Below are 17,317 nucleotides of genomic sequence, written 5' to 3'. Positions count from 1 at the left end.
TTTGTGGATGTGACCATTCTCTGCTTGTTTTAGGAGAGAGAATAAATCTGGTCCCTGCTACTCCATCTTGGCCAACAGAAGAAATCCCTATCCCTATTATATGTAATTTCCCCCCTCCCTCACTCCTGATCTCTTGGATATATTTAGGTATAATCTGCATGCAATAAAATTCATCCTTAAGTTTGCAGGTTGAGTTTAGCCAATGTATAGTCATGTAACCACGATCACAGGAAGGACACAGAAAATCTTCATTACCCCAAAAGTCCCTCCTGCCTCTTTGCAGTCAATTCCTTCCCCTGACCCTCAACACCTGGCAGCACTGATCTGGATCACTGTGCCTACAGTTGTGCCTTATTCAGGTATCATATAAACAAACTCATATAGCATGCAGACCTCTGTGTCTGGCTTCCCTCATCCAGAAAATTGTTCCTGAGGTCCATGCTGTTCCCTGCAGGAGTCTATTCCTTCCATTCAATAATGGAATAATAGTAATAATAATGATAATAATACTAATAATAGTCCCTTGTCCTCAGGTAATGCAGAGGTAGCTGTTTCCAGGTCTTGAGGATTATAAACAAAGCTGCTTACACATTTGTGTGTAAGCCCCGAGAGGGTGTACACTGTCACTTCTCTTGGGTGAACACTCAGGACAGAACTGCTGGGTCACAGGGGAAGTCCATGTGCAATCACACAAGAAACTTACAAACTGTTGTCCAAAGTTGCTGCACTGCCCATACGCCAACCGTGATGCACAAAGACTTCAAAAATTGCCCCAGTTCTTGCCAGCACACGGTATCATTATACTCTGTCTTCTTTTACTAGTGATCAGTACTGCTAGCAGTTTATGAAATTCATTCTTATAAAGGATAAATTTTTAACTGCAATGAGTTTTCCATTTGTCTATTTTCTACTTAATTCATTTCCACATTTACTTTTATTGTCTTTCTTCAACTTTGGGTTTTAATTGTTTTCCTTTATCCTAGAGTTTTTAAGGTAGACACTTAAATAGACTTTACACTCTCCTCTTCCCTGATACAAACATTGACTGATACACACTGCTTTAGGTGCAACCAACAAAACTTGTATGCTGTATTTTCACTAACAATCCTTTTCAAGTGTTTTCTAAGTTTTTGCATGATTTCTTCTCTAATTCATGGCTTCTTCATAAGTGTGGTGTTTAATTTCCAAATATTTCGGGATTTTCTGGCCACCTTCTTGTTATTGATTACTCAGTTACATCACAAACAATATACTCTGTGTGACTGCAGTCATTTAATATTCATTGAAAATTGTTTTACAGTCTTTCTTGGGCAATTTTTCAGGTTTGAGAAAAATGTCAATTCCACAGATGCTGGTGTCTGAGTCTGCTTGGGCTGCCATAACAAAATACCACAGACTGTGCTTTCACAGCAACGTATTTCCTCGTGGTTCCAAAAGCTAGAAGTCGAGACCAAGGAACCGGTAAGTTCGGGCTCTGGTGAGCACTCTCTCCCAGCCCTGCTCACAGTGTATTCTTGCTGCGTGTTCGCACGGCTTTTCCTCACTCTGTGAGCAGAAGCCTGTAAGCCCGGAGTTCCCCCCTCTTTTAAGGACACCACCCTATCAGATTAGCTCCCCACCCCTAACGACCTCTTTTAGCCTTCGTTACCTTTTTATGGGCCCTCTGTTTAAAGTCACAATGGGGTTAAGGCTTTAACACAGGTGAGTTTTGCAGGACACAATCCAGTCCACAGAAGTTGAGGATCGTGTTCTTAAATGTCAGTTGTATCAGGTTAGGCCACAATGTTGTTAAAATCTTCTATCTGCTGATTTATTTTTACTGGGAGAGAGATGTTAGAGTCTTTAAGTATGACTCTGAACTTACCTCCTTTCCCTCTGAATTCTGTCAGTTTTGTTTCACCTATTTTGAAGCTCAGTTTTGGGGTGCATATGCATTTAGGATTTTCATTTTACTGGTGAATTGACCCTTTAAACATCATGAAAAGGACAGCTTCCCTTTCAGTAACCTTTGTCTAACATGTTTTCGTTTCCTTTTTTTAACTTAAATTCAAATTAGTCAGCATACAGTGTAGTATCAGGTTGCAGGAACAGAACCCAGTGATCCATCTCTTACATACGACACCCAGGGCTCGTCCCAGCAAGTGCCCTCCTCAGTGCCCATCACCCGTTTAGCCCATCCCCCCACCCACCTCCCCTCCAGCAACCCTGGGTTTGTTCTCTATATTAAGACTCTCCTAAGGTTTGCCTCCCTCTCTGTTGTTATCTTACTTTTCCTTCCCAACCCGCCCCCCCATACCGTGTTCATCTGTTTTGTCTTTTGCAGACTTTGTGCTTACTTCGAACCTGTCCATACCCTCCATAGTTAAGGTGTGTTTCTCGGAACTACATGTAGCTCAATCTTTTTAGCTGGACAATCTCTGCCTTTTAATTGGCCTGGTTAACTTACATTTAATGTAACTGTGATATAATTGGCTGTTTTTCTGGTCCCTTTTATTTTGTTCCTCCTTTCTTCCTTTTTCCCCCACAGAAAATTTTGGGTATAGCATTTTATCTCCTCTATTGACCATGGTTTTTTAGTTACTGAGGTAGACATTAAAATTTGCATAATTTATCACAACCCATCTTCACATAAGACGCAGAACAGCAGCGTATTTCTATCTGCCTCCTTGCCTGCCCTGAGGTTCGCTGCCTCAAGTGCTGCTTCTACTCAAGGTCCAAAAGCTTCAATTGTCTTTTTTTTTTTTTTTTTGCTTTGGGTAGTTAATAGTCTTTAGCGAAATTTAAAACATTTACATATCTGTACAGCAATAGAAAAAAATTCAAACATTTCCCTGAATTCCCCTTTCAAGCATCCTTCTCTCCTTCCTGCAGGTCTGGCCTACCTCGCGTGAGGCCCGTCTCCATGTCTCCATCAGAGCAGGTCAGCGGGTCTGGAAGAGCCTCTGCTGCTTCTGGAGCCTCTCAGCTTGGCCTGGCCTACGAAATCTGCTCCTGTCTCCCGAAAGGCACTTCCACTGGATGAACAATTCTTTTAGCATTTTATAGGTACCGCCCCACGGGACCCTGACTTGCGTGGTTTCTGTCCTTGTCCTTTATGCGCTGTATGTTTATTTGTATAGCTGCGTTAACACCATCTCTAATGTTGGCTTTCAGCGTCTGAGGAGGATGCATCCAGGTGTTTCTGCTTACGTGGAGCTCGCTGAGCTGTTGAGTCTGTAGGCTGCTGCCTCGCGTCAGTCCTCACCATTAGGTCTTCAAACTGTTCTTTGTCCCATTTCCCTCCCCTGCTGGGATCCTACTACACGGAGTCAGACAGCCTGATGTGACCCCAGAGATCTCAGAGACCAATCCATCTTGCATCTTTTCTTTTCTCCTTGTCTTTCAACTTGGGAGAGTTTCTGCTGATTGGACATGAAGTTTACTCACTGGCCCTCTCCTCTGCTGCACCCAGTCTGCTGCTGGAACCATGTGGAACCTTCTATGTCTGCAGCTTTCATTTCTAGCATTTCCATTTGTTTCCTTTTTGTAGTTTCTATCTTTCGGTGATCTCCCCATCTCTTCATGCCAGGTGTACACCTTTCCAATCAGATCCTTTAACATACATTTCATAGTTATTTTAGAGCTTCTGGTAATACCAGCATGTCTATTCTATGGACCATTTCTTCTTGTGGTCACATACTAAATTTCCTTTTCTGTTTGTCTTTTTTTTTTTTTTTTTACTGTAAGGCAAGCATTATATTTAAAAGACCAGTGGAGACTGAAGTAAAAAACATGCCACTCCTGGAAAAGGCTCACCCTTCTGTGGCCTCCTCTGGGGGTCTCGGTGACTACGCTGTAGGCGGTCGGGGCTCTCCCAACCGCTCCAGTGAGAGGCATCCAACGCTGGCTTCATGGCTGTGGACAGGACCGCGAGTTGGGATCTGAGACTCTGGACACCAGCTTTCTGCCTGACGACGTGGTTCTTCCTTCCGTCCAGCCTCTCCCCAGCTTTCTCCATCTGCGGCCTGACGTCCAGCCTTTGGAAGGCAAATGTGTGGTGTCTGGTAAAGGTCCAGGGGGCTGATAGGCACACACTCCCGAGTCACCTCCATCTTCGGAGTACAAGGGTATTTCACCCCGCGGTGTGGGGCTGCCCGGAGGAAGGAACTCCAGTCCTGCTCTTCGCTCTGCCCTCAGTGCCTTTGCCTTCCACCCACTGAAGGCCCACAGCCCCTCAGAGGAAATGGTCTCCCTTCCAGGGGCCCTCCTGCGGCTTCAGAGTCCTGTTGCTTTGCTCCTACTAGATGCCTGAGGGACTGAGAGGGTTCTCCCGGCTCTCCTGCCTGCACATCCGCTCTGGACGAGAGCAGCCAGGACGCTGGTCGGGGGGCCATGCTCCTTGGGATGCTCACCCTCCTCCCTGCACTACGTGCCACGTCAATGCTCTGGCTGGTCTCTGGCGAATTCCTCCTGCTGCTCCTGTTCCGGGAGGAAAACATGGGCCTCTTCTCTGCACGGATGACTTCAGTCCACTGACACGTCACACTTCCTGAGTCTTCAGCTGTCTGATGGATCAGAAGAACTTTAACTTCTACACTGACCAGACTGTTTTAATTGTTAGGGTTGGAACAGTCTCTTGTGACTTCTACAGCCAAATAAAAAATGGAAGTCCAGGATTCTTTTTAAAAAATCTACCTTTTGCTAACATTGAGCAGAGCTGGTTTCTGTGGTTGGTATTAAGCATCTGCCTGAATTAGAAATCGGTGTCAGGAGTGGCTGCAGGGAGAGGCTGGCTAGGAGAGAGTGGGTCTGTTAGGGCCACAGGCAGCGAAAATCCAGCTCACGTGCCGGGCCAGACTGAGGCAGCACTGACCGGTTAGCTGACTTTCACAGAGGTCAATAAACCCATGCACAGAAAAAGAGCAGAGTTTTTGCAGAATTTCCCAGGAACACAGCCACAACTGTTCGCTCACACACCGCCTGCTTCTGCTGGGAGCGGCGCCGGCCGAGCGGGACCGTGCAGACCGGCCATACGCGCCGCAGGCCCAGGCCGCCCGCTCTCGGCCCCGCAAGACACGGTGCTCTGAAGGCGTCAGGCAGGCGACTGCGGGTCCCCCAGCGTGAAGGCACGCAGGCTGGGAAGCAGGGCGCCTGAGTCTGTGAGCGCGGCTGAAGCGGAAGGACCAATGAGCTCAGGTGCTCGTGTTCCTGGTTCAAGGCACAGGCTACAACCTAGGAAGTTCCTGTGACCGATAATGCACCGACCCAAACCAAAGCCAACTCCTGACAGTGAGGTGGGTCACAGGTGTTCAGCCGCAAGTGGACAGCCCATCAGGGTCTCTGGGATCCTAGGCTCTCCCTGCCGCTATCCCCAAAGCTCCAGAGTGTCCAGAGGGGAAGACACGCCTGGCACGTGGCAGATCAGATACCAACTGCCTGTTCACTGAGGTCACTGGCGCCCAGCACACGCCCAGAGCCCGCGCTACAGCGGGATGCGTGAATGCGCCTCCCTGTCCCTCCGCCCACAGTCTTACAGAGCCCGTCCATCCGGGTGGTGGACTTTACAGCCACGTGCACAGCTTCAGTACCAGTGAGGGAACGGCCACCACCTAGAAACAGCTACAGTCAGTGCTGAGGCTTCAGCTCGTTTCTCCTTTGGACAGACGGTGGGTGTGCTACTTGTTCTGAGAGTAAGAGCCGTGTTAGGAGAATTTTTTAGGGGGCAGGTGACGTGTAAGAATGGGACAGAGAGTATGTGCTTATTTGGGCAGACAGAGGGATGGGCTGAAATAGCCATGAGTCACCCCCTGTGGTCACCAAGCATCTGAACCCTTTCCCTGTATCTGGGGACCCCCTCCCCCACTTTTGGCCTGTGTGGGATACAAAGCCCATGTTCTGTGTAGTGACTAAAACCAGCCCACACCGTGCTCCCCGCAGCCCAGAAGCCAGCCCGTGACCAGGTCACTGCGCCCACGCACGGCTCCGAAGCCCACGCTCCCTCCTGTGGTGGTGGCGGGTCCGCGACACGCCCCAGGCCCTGCGTGTGTGCCGGGAGTGGGGCTGGCATCCAGGACCAGCCGGCCGGTGGTGCAGTTTACAACACCAGTGTCCTCCCGGGAACACCGCTGGGGCACGAGCTGTTCCCGGGTGCACAGTCCCGACCTGGGGCCCGGAGCTCCTGAGAGGCTTCGGAGCATGACCCGTGGGGTCTTGGTAAAAGCCTTTCCATTTAAATTGCCAAAGAAGATTCCTGCCGCTCACAAATCAGAACGCTGACTGGTATACTGGTAACGGAGATGCAGGTCCGTGATCTCCAATGTTCATTTTCATGATCCGGGACAACACAGATCAGCAGGAAAACGTGTGCGAGTTTCCGCTGAATATGACTAATTCTGGGGAGTGTACAGCCCCCCATGGCACCTCATTTATTTTTATTTTGTTCCATCTATAAGCACTGGAGGGGGAACAATGAATTGAGAGCTTAAATTAATGAAGGTATCATAACTATTAATTTTACTGTGAGAATTACTTAAGATTTATATAGGCCTCTGAGCTTCCTGGTTTTTTTTTCTTTCCAACAAACAATGACTTCACTTTTCATTATCAGAGTGGATATGTTTCTCCTGCATTTGTGAGCTTTAAGATTTAAGGTTGGCTACCATTGATTTAGCTCCACACAGCTATTTATAATGAGCTTTCCTCCCAGATAACGTAATCGTTATTTTTCTATAATATAATAAAGATCAAAGTTTCTGCTTGCAGTGACTTTAAAATTTTAGAAAAAAGACAACCTCATTTTCCCTTCCTTCCTCTGCTGGAGAGGAGAATTCTCCGGTTTCTGGTACGGGGTGAGCCAAAGCTCCTAACTGACTACAACCAAGGACCTTGCAGCTTATACTTCTGACAGGAGTCACTGTGGCTGTCGGTGGTATCTTTCTCCACAGACGTTAACGGCACGTGACACTTCTTAAGTGTCGCTAAGGGAATTTATGTCAGAGTCAGTTAAACTCAGAAGTCATAACTTGACCCAATGTCCATTTTTGTCATAGATTTAACAAATACAGATTGTTTTAAGGTCATTTTTATGGCTAAAGATTCTAGGAAATTTCATTTCTAAGTATAAAAAATGACACATACTTCTGCATTTCTTTCTTGTGCAGAGTCTACAATACACGAGTATTTGACATAAAATCCAAGGCAGCCACACTTCATTCAATGAGTCCATTCTGCCACCGCCGAGCTAGGACCTGGAGCTGGGGGGGGATGGGCAGTTCCCGCCGTGGAACGTTAAGTGGGTAAATAAATCACTTGGCTTCTGAGATAGAAGAACTGAGTCAACAGCACCACACAAATCATTGTATCTATTTTTATGATGGTCTCACACTGAAAGTTTTTATACTTGTCCATTTGCATATTTGACAATGATACATCTGTCCATCTTCGTGACTTTCCCTTAAACCAGGGCTTCATGCAGCAGCACGAGCACGCAGCCGGCACTGCTCCGAGCTGTCCAGGTGCCTTCCCTGCAGACCCTCCACCTCCAGAGCAACAGACGGGATGCTTCCCTCAGCAGCCTCCTACCCACAGACACACGGCTTTCACGGTGCCGGATTTAGGTCACACAAAACAGTGGGTCTGACTTAAATGCTAGAGAGGACGACACCATTAGAAACAATTCAGGTTCTGCTGCCCACTGTCCGCCCCTGCCTAGAGCACGTGGCCCGTGAGCAGTGAAGGCTCTGTCTCTCCCTCCCTGCTTGGTCGATGGGGGACGTTCACTTAACTTGTCCGAGCCTGTTTCCTCCATCTGAACACAAAACAATGAACCTACCCCCAGCGAAGTGTGGGGAGATCCAAACAGATGCTACCTGGGACCTCAGGGCCCGAAACTCTGGTCAGTGAATGCTTGTGTCCTGAGGGTGAACACCTGCTCTCCTGAGGTGCAGGCCTGGACCCGCGGCCTGAGCTAACAACGCTCAAGAGCAGAGAACCCTTGACTCTCGCTGGAAGGGAGAGCTACCTTGAGGCCACAGCTTTGACTGATGGACATTCGTACCATGGGCTCATGTGGAGGAGATTCACGGACCTACTTTACATGGCAGGCTGGACTCTGAAGAGACTGTGCCTACTTTCCCCAAAGTGAATGGTATCTGCAGCTAAAGGGATCAATTCGGGTTGAGAAGGCTGACTCAGCTCTGAGCATCAGCTGTGCGGCCACACGAGAGGCTGTGCGGGGCCGAGTCCCTCACCGGCTGCAGGCTCAGGAGCTGCTTAGAGAGACAGGGAAAAGCCGCGGCAGGAGGCGGCAGGCGTGCGGGATGAAGCACCGCAGGGGGTCAGAGCAAGGAAAATACTCCCAGCTCGAGGACTCAGGGGCCCTTGGAAGGAGAGCCGGCTTTTGCCACGTGAAGGCGGCAGAAGCAGCAGAGGCCGCGGACGGCCCGAGTCACGGTACCAGCGAGTCAGACCATCAAAGGCGCTACAGTGGAGAATGGCTTTTAGTGTGAAATTGCACAGAGCTGCGAGGGATGCCTGCGGCTGGATGACAGCAGAGTCAGAGCGCCGACCGTGGAAACCATTTTTGCAAAGTAAAAACGATCCCCTATTCTATTCTGCGGTCCTAAAAACCTGTCCACCGTGTAACTCAGCCTTCCTGGAAGACCAGGGAGCCCTTGGAGAGCAGGTGGGCCCGTGACACCGTACCCCCAGTACACGGCCTGTGCTCACAGGGCGGAGGCCCCGCCCCCTGTCCGCACAGCGTCTGTGGGGACCCACGAGGCACCCGGCCACCTGGAGGCCCCTCCCCCACCGGACGAGGGCCAGCAACCCTCCTGAGGAAGCACTGCCAGAAAGCAACCATCAGCGGAAAACAGGAAGGTCTGCTCCGCGATTTCACGGGCTGCGCTCGAGGGAAAACATGTCCAGCGCCTTCACACATTTAGGTACGCTATCTGGAACTGAGGGAGTATTAGAGCTTTTGGTGCTTTTGATAGTTTTACATCAAGGGATTAACGGTATTACTTCTGGGTAGATGGAATTACGGGTTTAGTTATTTATTTACTGGCTAATCTGTATTTTCTGGTTTGTTTTCTGAAATGCTCCTTTATAAAAATACTCAATCTGTAAGAAATTCCGGAACGTTCAGGTCATCTCCCTTGTGTGTGTGCACACGCGGACTTCAGTGTCGTCCTTACCCGTGGGAAATCCGGTCAGGCACCTGCAGGTCGGGTCCTCCCTCGGGGAGGAGGTGTCCCCGAGTGTCCACGCGGGCTGCGCGCCCTGCCTGCTCTGCCCGGTGCCCGCACCGCGCCTGCTGGGTCGTGGGCTACGATTCACGGAAAACTAACGCCCCCGAGCAGCGCTGCTGCAGGCTGCTGCCTCCCCTTCCCGGGCCAACTCCGCCGAGATGCCACCCGCTGGGCAGCCTTCTCTGGCCCCCGTGCCCAGTGCCTCCTCCCCTCCTATTCTGCTCACTTTTACGGGAGTGTTTTACTCACTCACTGTCCCTCACTGACTACAGGGAAACGCCCGAGGAGGGTACAGTCTGACTCGGGTGACACAAGGCTGCTTGCCACACGGGCCCTCGAGCTGCGGGGCCACTGCTGTGTGTGACGACGGGGCGCTGCCTCTGCAAAGCCAGAAACCCCCTTCAGCCTAAAACATAACCGGGCCCCAAGCACTTGGGCAAGGGACCGCGAGCCTGCCCTGCTTTTCAGGACGCACTTGGTCTCTACTGACAGACCCTTCCACTAATGCTAACCATTCAGAAAAAGGAAAAATGGCTGAAAATGAGTTGAGAATAAAGCAAACAAGTGGGAAAAAAACATAAAACGTACAAAAATGTTTAAAGATGCTGCCAAGATTCTAGAACAGCACCATGCCGCTGGCAGCAATGCCCCTCCAGATGTAGCAGAAAATTAAAAACGAAAAAACTCTTCTGCAGCTAATGTTTCTGAAGCAATCACATCAGACCTGGTCATATGGTAAGAGGCCCCCCTTGGCCAACGTCCAGGGCAGGTCCCAGCACCCAGAGCGCCGGTGAGGACACGCCCCCCCACTCCCCCCGGAGCTTTCCGAGGTCGCAGAGCCAGAAATGCGGGACAGTGGGGGGGCGGGATGGGAGAGCGGGAGACGTGTGCCCTGCTCCACACCCGCCGTGACTGGAGATCCTGTCCTCTCACTATGTTCTAGGAACAAAGTCCGCGGCTGCGCCCCGGGACAGTGCTACGCGGCTTCCCTGACCCGGCACAGAAACTCCACGGACGGGGTGCTAGTGTTAGGGTTCAAAAATGAAAATAAAAGAAGGGAATAGTGAAGATGGTCACAAGTGGGCTTTTGGCCACAGTTAGTGTGAGAATATCTTACGAGGGCTGCCTCACACCTAAGCCATAGAAATGCAGCAAATCATCACAATGATCGTTTCCAGACTGCTCTCACGGCAGCATACCTCATGTTTGCTAAAGAACTCGGCGTTCTTCCTACAGAAGGTATTGTCTGTACAGGGGACCGAGGGCTTTGAGAGACAGGATTTCTTGCCACAGTGAAACATGTGTCTACTACGGCATCTTTACAAAGCCTGACGTCAGGGGTCTGGGCCAACTGCTACTCATGTTACAGAAATTAAACTGTTTCAGGACAGAGTGAGTTCTATACATGTTAGTTATGAGTTTACTGACAAATGCAGAGTGGAAAATAAGAAAAAGAAAAGAAACCAAACAAGTGTGCATCCATCACATGCATGTGATTAAAATGTGTCTTCTCCACGCCCACTATGCTGTGTGCCTGTCATTTACAAGTTACTCTGACTGGGGCCCTTAGGGAGCCATGAACCCACCTGCAAGCAGATGGCCAGGTTCACTCTGCAGCCAAAGGAGGTGCTGACGGCCCGTGGGTGGAGACCCAGGTCTTTAAAGAGCTTTGAGAAAGACTGGGTGAGCGCTATCCGCGGCCGCTCTTCTGCCACGACCACACACGTCCGCACGCGGGACAAGTCCAGTCCTCGTGCCTAGAAACAAGGACAGCGGTGAGAGGTCAGCCTTCCGGGGCTCAAGGGCGTGACCCCCTTAACCAGGGGGGTGGAAGCCCCGTCAGCTCCACACAGATACTCATTCCCAGGGCTCGGTGTCCATGTCATTAATTAAGCTGTTCTTGGAAGTCTGTGTGGAAAAAGCAATCACACAGGTATCAGACCATCAAAGACACCATTACAAACAGATCTAATGTACCAGCAGGGGCCACGGCGAGGAGAAGCAAGGTCCTGGGTAAAGTAACTAAGGGACAGGGCGTGCGGACACAAGGAAGCATCTGGATGCGCGCCTACGAACGCGGATACACAAGAGCACGCACTGCACGGAAGGGAGACATGCGGTTTTTAATATAAGAATGGAAAAGACACATTCCTTCTAAGTCCCCTGAGACTTAAAAGGTTACATTGACTGAGCACACCTCAGTTCTGTGCCGAATTCAGTCAACGGGCTCAGAGGAGGGCCCCCCAAGAGGGGAGCACCGGACTCTGTGCAGAGGGTGCTTCCCAGCTGGGCTGGGGGCCCCGGGGAGGAAGGAGCTGCACGTAGACGGGAGGCGGGTGGCGAGGGACGTCTCCAGCAGAGCACGAGGGGCGGGAGGGCGTCCGGCACAGGCAGGACCACGCAGCCTTCTCGGCCCCCTCCCTGCACCGTGGCTTGCGTGCAGTGACTTGAGAACAGTGCAGAAGACACGCTCGGGTCACTCCGGCACCGGAGCTCGCACACACATACGACCTCACTGACACAAATCGCACAGAAAACATTACAAGTGGATGAACCCATAGTCTGTTCACACACGTGTGTGTTCGGGGCGGCAGTGCAGCCTGGGTCTTGGGTCGGTGGACCTGGGTGGAGCCAGAGATTCAAAACAGGGCTCCAACACATCTAAGTGTAAGAACCTGGAAAGGGCGCTTAATTTCTCTGTAACGTAAGTGTCCTCATAGTTAAGACGGAGACAATAGTAGTTTCTCTCTCAGACACCCCTGGTAAAGGTTAGATGAATCGATATGTAAACTGCTTAGAAAGCACTCAATTATGTCACTATTCGTGAAAGGTACTCCATCATTTGATAAAATAATATAGGTGGATGTAAGTGATAATTACATCTTATGAATTTCTTTTCCTATTTTTATAATTTCAAGAAACTATACATTTATTTACATAACTTAACATCAATGTTATCTTACATTTTTTTTCTTCTTGTTCAAGCTTAATCATTAGGTCTAAATAGGAAAACAAAACTCAGGATATAAATGCATTGCTTAACTATTTGTATGTGCACAATTTATGTGTGCACACGTACACACACGTACATATAATCTATGTATACACAAAGATATAAACAACGGATAATATCGGAATATAAATCAAAACAGGTGTATGATTATTCTCTCCTCCTTACTTGGATAATGACTACTTCATTTACCATGAAAATATGTCTATCAAAATGTTACTGGTTTAAGTGGAGGGAAATGCTAATATTTGGATTAGGATGCACATCTATAAATCAGGGGCTTCAAGGAAAACAAAAATGAACAGCTAAATTCAAATTTACCACTTGAACACTAGCATCACAGTAAAATTGACTCCACTGAACAAGTGAATTCACCACCAGAAGAAAAAGCAGCTTAGGGCTCTGCGGGCAGACCTGACGGAACTGCAGACATCAGCGGTGCACACCCTGACCTAGAACTCTGTGCGGCAGTGGGGAATTATTCATCTTATAAAGTACGGTTTCCACACGAAATCAGTTTTGTAAGCTTCCGGTGACGGCGGACTATACCTCGGTTTCTGTGAACACTTATCTTAGCAAACCCTTCCCGTGCCCTCAGGCAGCGAGCTTCCCTGGGGCGCCGGCGGCTGCCCCCACAGCACGGAGGCTGGGTGACAGGCTGCTTACCTTGAGCGATTCTGTCTGCGAGCCCAGCCCCTTGGTACAAAGTTCCATCACTGAATAGGAGCAGAACGTGTCCCGGACTTTGTACTGACTCACGGCAAGAAGCCACAAGGCAGGGTTGGTTTCCAGCTCAGAAGGCGGGATGAGAATGGACTGGTGCCCGGAGTACACGCTGCAGAGAGAGACGGAGGGGCCGAGTGAGGAGGGGCCTCAGACACACCCGCAGCCCTCCAGGTTTGCAAATAAAAATGAAAGCATGTTCATGAAAACTTGTGAAAGCACAAAAAACTATAGGAATCATGGTTGAGCGCTCGTCTGAAAATGTAAAAGCTGAGAGGCTGTTCTATGTCTCTCCAAGCTGCTACATTAGCAAAACATAAGAAACACCGGGTTGGATTTATAAAACTGTATGCTTTCTTCGGCAGAGTGTCTAATCAAGTCCTTTGTCCATTCTTTCTAAGCCATCTCTAGGCCCAGTGTGGGGCTTGAACTCATGGCCCTGAGATCAAGAGTCACACACTCCACTGACTGAGCCTCCAGGAGCCTCGTCCATTTATTTTTCAATTGGCTTCCTGACTGAGAAATCTTAAACCCCTCCATGTTGAAACCAAAATTCAAGAAGTGTGAGAGTCATCCAGCAGTAATTCACATGTACACACGCGCTGCTGAGACAGAGGACACTGTAATGCTGCATGGCTTTCTCTTTTATTACTCAACGTTAACATAGAAGCTGGCAATGTTACTTAACCTGATCCTCTAGGAATAAGTAGCAGAAAAAGTCAAAGAAAGCACTACCACACTTCAACAACTGTATGCCCCTCACTGTGTGCACACGCGCTGTAGTAACCACACTCCAGCATCTCCAAGCTCAGTCAACTGCCACTCTTACTTTGGTGAGTAACAAAGTCCCACGAAAACCAATCTTTCCTATTAAATGAGAGTACTTCTTCCAGGGAGGAACAAATCCTGACTCGAGAGAGTAAGTGCGTGGAGGAAACCCCACATCAGGAGCTATGGACCCCCTCCCACGGCTGGGGTGCCAGCGGAGCAAGTGAAAATCACAAGCAAGATATAAGATATGTTCTTTGGATGCATTAGAATCAGTACTACTTACCGACCCTGTTTCTGCTTCAGGAAGTGCCTTACCCACCGCTACGTACCCCTCAGATGGACCTGCTGTGACGTCATGTGATGGCTGAGGGGCTGCCCGGCAGCTGCCAGCGCTCAGGACGGCAGGACCCCCCACCTTGACCTGTGACCTCTCCGCCTTCACAGGTGTGACCCCCACACGCACCTTTCTGCTGCTAATGCCAACCCCTGACGGCTTTCAGAGGTCATACATTGCCAATTTGGAACATTTTATGAAGACTACAGTCTTTTTAGACCACTGAAACGGGTTTGCTGACAGATGGGCTCTCAAGGTAGAACCCACAAAGCTTACATCTAAGATGTGGGTCTAGAGCCCCTCCTTACAGGAGGACAGGATATGTAACCACTTCTGAACACAGCGACATCCGTGTGGAGAAGCAAACTCACACACCAAAGTACCGGCACGGGCTGCGCACGTAAGTGGGACTGGCCCTTCATGATTTTCTAGGATGCTCATTCATTTCTATAGAGTGTAATACATACACACACACATACAACTCCTAACCTGGAAACATCCAATCATATGTTTCTTATCAAGATGACAAACTGCCAGAAGTTGGGAGTACTTCAGGTCCTTCTAATAATGGAGAACTACTTATCACAACATCAATCAACAACCAGCGTGTGGGGAGACAGCTTAAGTATTATCTGAGGAAGGAGGTTTGATAATCAAGTAGGAGCTGTGTTTTTTTTTTGTTTGTTTTTTTTTTTTTGAGAGAGAGACAGACAGACAAAGAGCACTTGGGGGAGAGGGCAGAGAGAGTCGCAAGCACACAGCCTGACTCCAGGCTTCAGCCCACGACCCTGGAATCATGACTCAAGACAAAACAAGAGTTGGTCGCTCAACCGACTGAGCTACCCAGGCGCCCCAAGTGGAAGCTAATTTTTAAGAGGTAAGTTTATTAATGAGAATGTTCAGATCTTTCTCAATCCTCCTGAGTAAGTCTGAGAATGAATAGACACCCTGTATTTAAAGGGTTAACCAAAACTCGGACTAGAATCAGAACCAGTTCCGAGCTGATTTTAGATGAAATTTAAAGAGCTCTGAGGACACACTATTGTTCTTAGTAGTGAGGAGAAGAGTATCATACCCACAACTTTTCAAATTTCCTTTGAAATCCTGCTGACAGGGACGTTTTGCTGGGCGCGTGGTGACCCAGAGGGGCACACGGAGTGGATCCCTAGTTAAGGTGCAGTAAGTTACTTTTCTAGTCAATGTATCAAAATCACTGAAGACCCAGTTCTGGCGATTCCAAATTCCATCAGGATTTCTGTAAGTTTTGTCCTTGAGAAATTAACTTAGGTCATTAAAGATCATTTAATATATTACTCAGGAGATCACATAACATGACAACCAGTCTATTAGTGTTACAAAGTCCTGGCAGCCTGTTCCTGCAGCTGCGTACAAGTTGTCTGCTATCCCATCACACATTTCTGAACAAGTGCGGCCTAGAGTCTGCAGTCTGTGAAAAACAAGCTTTTCCAGGAGTTTAATAACCAGGACCGAGGTTCTTTAAAATGAGAGCTTCTCTCTGGTTTAGGAAGTTGGCATGTCTTATTTGTGTTCTCACTTTTGGGGCCTAGCATGTTATTTCCAAAGTAACCTTCCAAGAATTACACACTTGGGGTGTGACACCCACGAAATGCCCCCCACCCCCCAGCTGTACTAATACGTCTAAAGGCCACCGATACCACCGCCCATTCTTAGAGATGTTTTCCCAGAAGCTAGGAGACACAACGCTCTCCTCTCTGCTGCCAAGATCCTTTCCTAAAGGCAGGAAGCCCCTGAAAATGTGGGCACATAGGAGGAGGGTATTCCCAACTGGCCCGACTTAATGGAAAGTGATGTTTTGTTCTGCAGCTGTGGGCACAGTCTTGCTTTCTGTCCCTTGTACTACAGCGCCCCAGAATCCATTCACACGCACCTGCCATTCTCTGAATTACAGCCTTTCTTGGGAGCTAATGTGTTAATTCCTGTCAAAAACCTCCAGGCAGCATGAAGCAGGAAGAAATAAAAATAACGGAAAATGTACCTCCAGGAAATGAACATTAAAAGAACAATCTCAGGGGCAAAACTGGGATCAAATATAGGATCATATACCAGCCAACAGCCCAAGATCTAATGAGCCTGTATGTTATGAACTTCATAAATCCTAATTATCCGCTAGGAAGCAAGCATATCACTTCTTTGAGAAGTGATGGGGCACAGTTTTCTGTTAACAGCAAACGTTATTCAACCTGTTCATGAATCAGGCTTAATAATACAACCCAAGCAGATTTCCCTGCATGATTTTTACTGCAGCTCAAATTTACATGGTTGCTGTTTCTCAGCAAGGACTTTCATGTTTTCAGTGCTGGGTTCTAAACATGGTCAGTGACATGTGAGCCACACGTCTTAGGAAATCACCACGCAGGTAAAACCTTATGATGATATTCGTCTTAACGATGACAATTTATCATTTCCATATTGTTCTCAAGGTTTTATTTTACAAATACTATCGTAGGGAGATTCAAAATGCAGAAAGCTAAATACAAAGCACCCACGACTACCTTTCTCAAGAATATACATCAGGATAGTGATCTGCTTCCTCTGAACCGTTCACACGTGAAAGGGCTGGGGTTCCCTGTGCAGAATTCAAGGCTAGAGAATGTCAAGCACACTTGTGAAAATTAGGTACAGTTCACCTTTCTCCTCATTCCCACAAGTAGGATGGAAGTCAACATCAAGAAAAAAATGACCAAATCTTGCTACTAGAGGAAAACAGGAAACCCTATTCATGAATTTTCTATTCGCCCTTTCTTCGTTCAGTCCAGCAAATGCTGACCAAGTTTCACTTACTAGCTAGCACTGACGTCTTGGCGCTGGCTACAAACACTTCCGGAGCAGACCTACTTGCTTATACTGAAGACGTTTATCTTTTGAGAATTTCTGGAACCTGAACTATTCTAGTTTAGATCTGAACTTCAAATAGAACAAGATAGTTAAAAAGACACATGGGGATTAAAAAAAGTTAGTTTAAAAAAAAGTGGGGGGGGGGGCTCAGTCAGCTATCAGAGCTCAGGCACTCAGAGCAAGGCAGACGCGAGGTGTGATGACACACAGCACACTGCGAGCTACTGTTTTGTGCTCTTCAGTTACCCTGATGACGGGATGTCTTCTTTTTTATTTTATTTTTTTATTTTTATTTATTTATTTATTTATTTATCTATACTTTTATTTATTTCTAGGAGAGAGAGAGAGAGACAGCGTGAGCAGGGGAGGGTCAGA

The 17,317-nt window shown here is 48.3% G+C and overlaps 1 protein-coding gene across 1 annotated transcript in view; it reads right to left on the bottom strand.

Annotated features, from left to right (window-relative positions):
* Positions 1–17,317, bottom strand: part of DIP2C (disco interacting protein 2 homolog C) — a 186,786-nt gene that overhangs the window by 36,112 nt on the left and 133,357 nt on the right. Inside the window, exons 31-32 of the mRNA XM_077758432.1 lie at positions 12,904–13,072; positions 10,814–10,984 (exon numbers count right to left, since the gene is read on the bottom strand). Coding sequence (XP_077614558.1) covers positions 10,814–10,984; positions 12,904–13,072 — 340 coding nt within the window. The remainder of the gene's footprint in view (positions 1–10,813; positions 10,985–12,903; positions 13,073–17,317) is intronic.

This window comes from Crocuta crocuta, unplaced genomic scaffold (assembly GCF_008692635.1).
Source record: "Crocuta crocuta isolate KB4526 unplaced genomic scaffold, BGI_CrCroc_1.0 scaffold32, whole genome shotgun sequence".
NCBI lineage: Eukaryota > Metazoa > Chordata > Mammalia > Carnivora > Hyaenidae > Crocuta > Crocuta crocuta.
The sequence above is the reverse complement of the archived record's forward strand: the minus strand, read 5'-3'. Positions and strand labels throughout refer to the sequence as shown.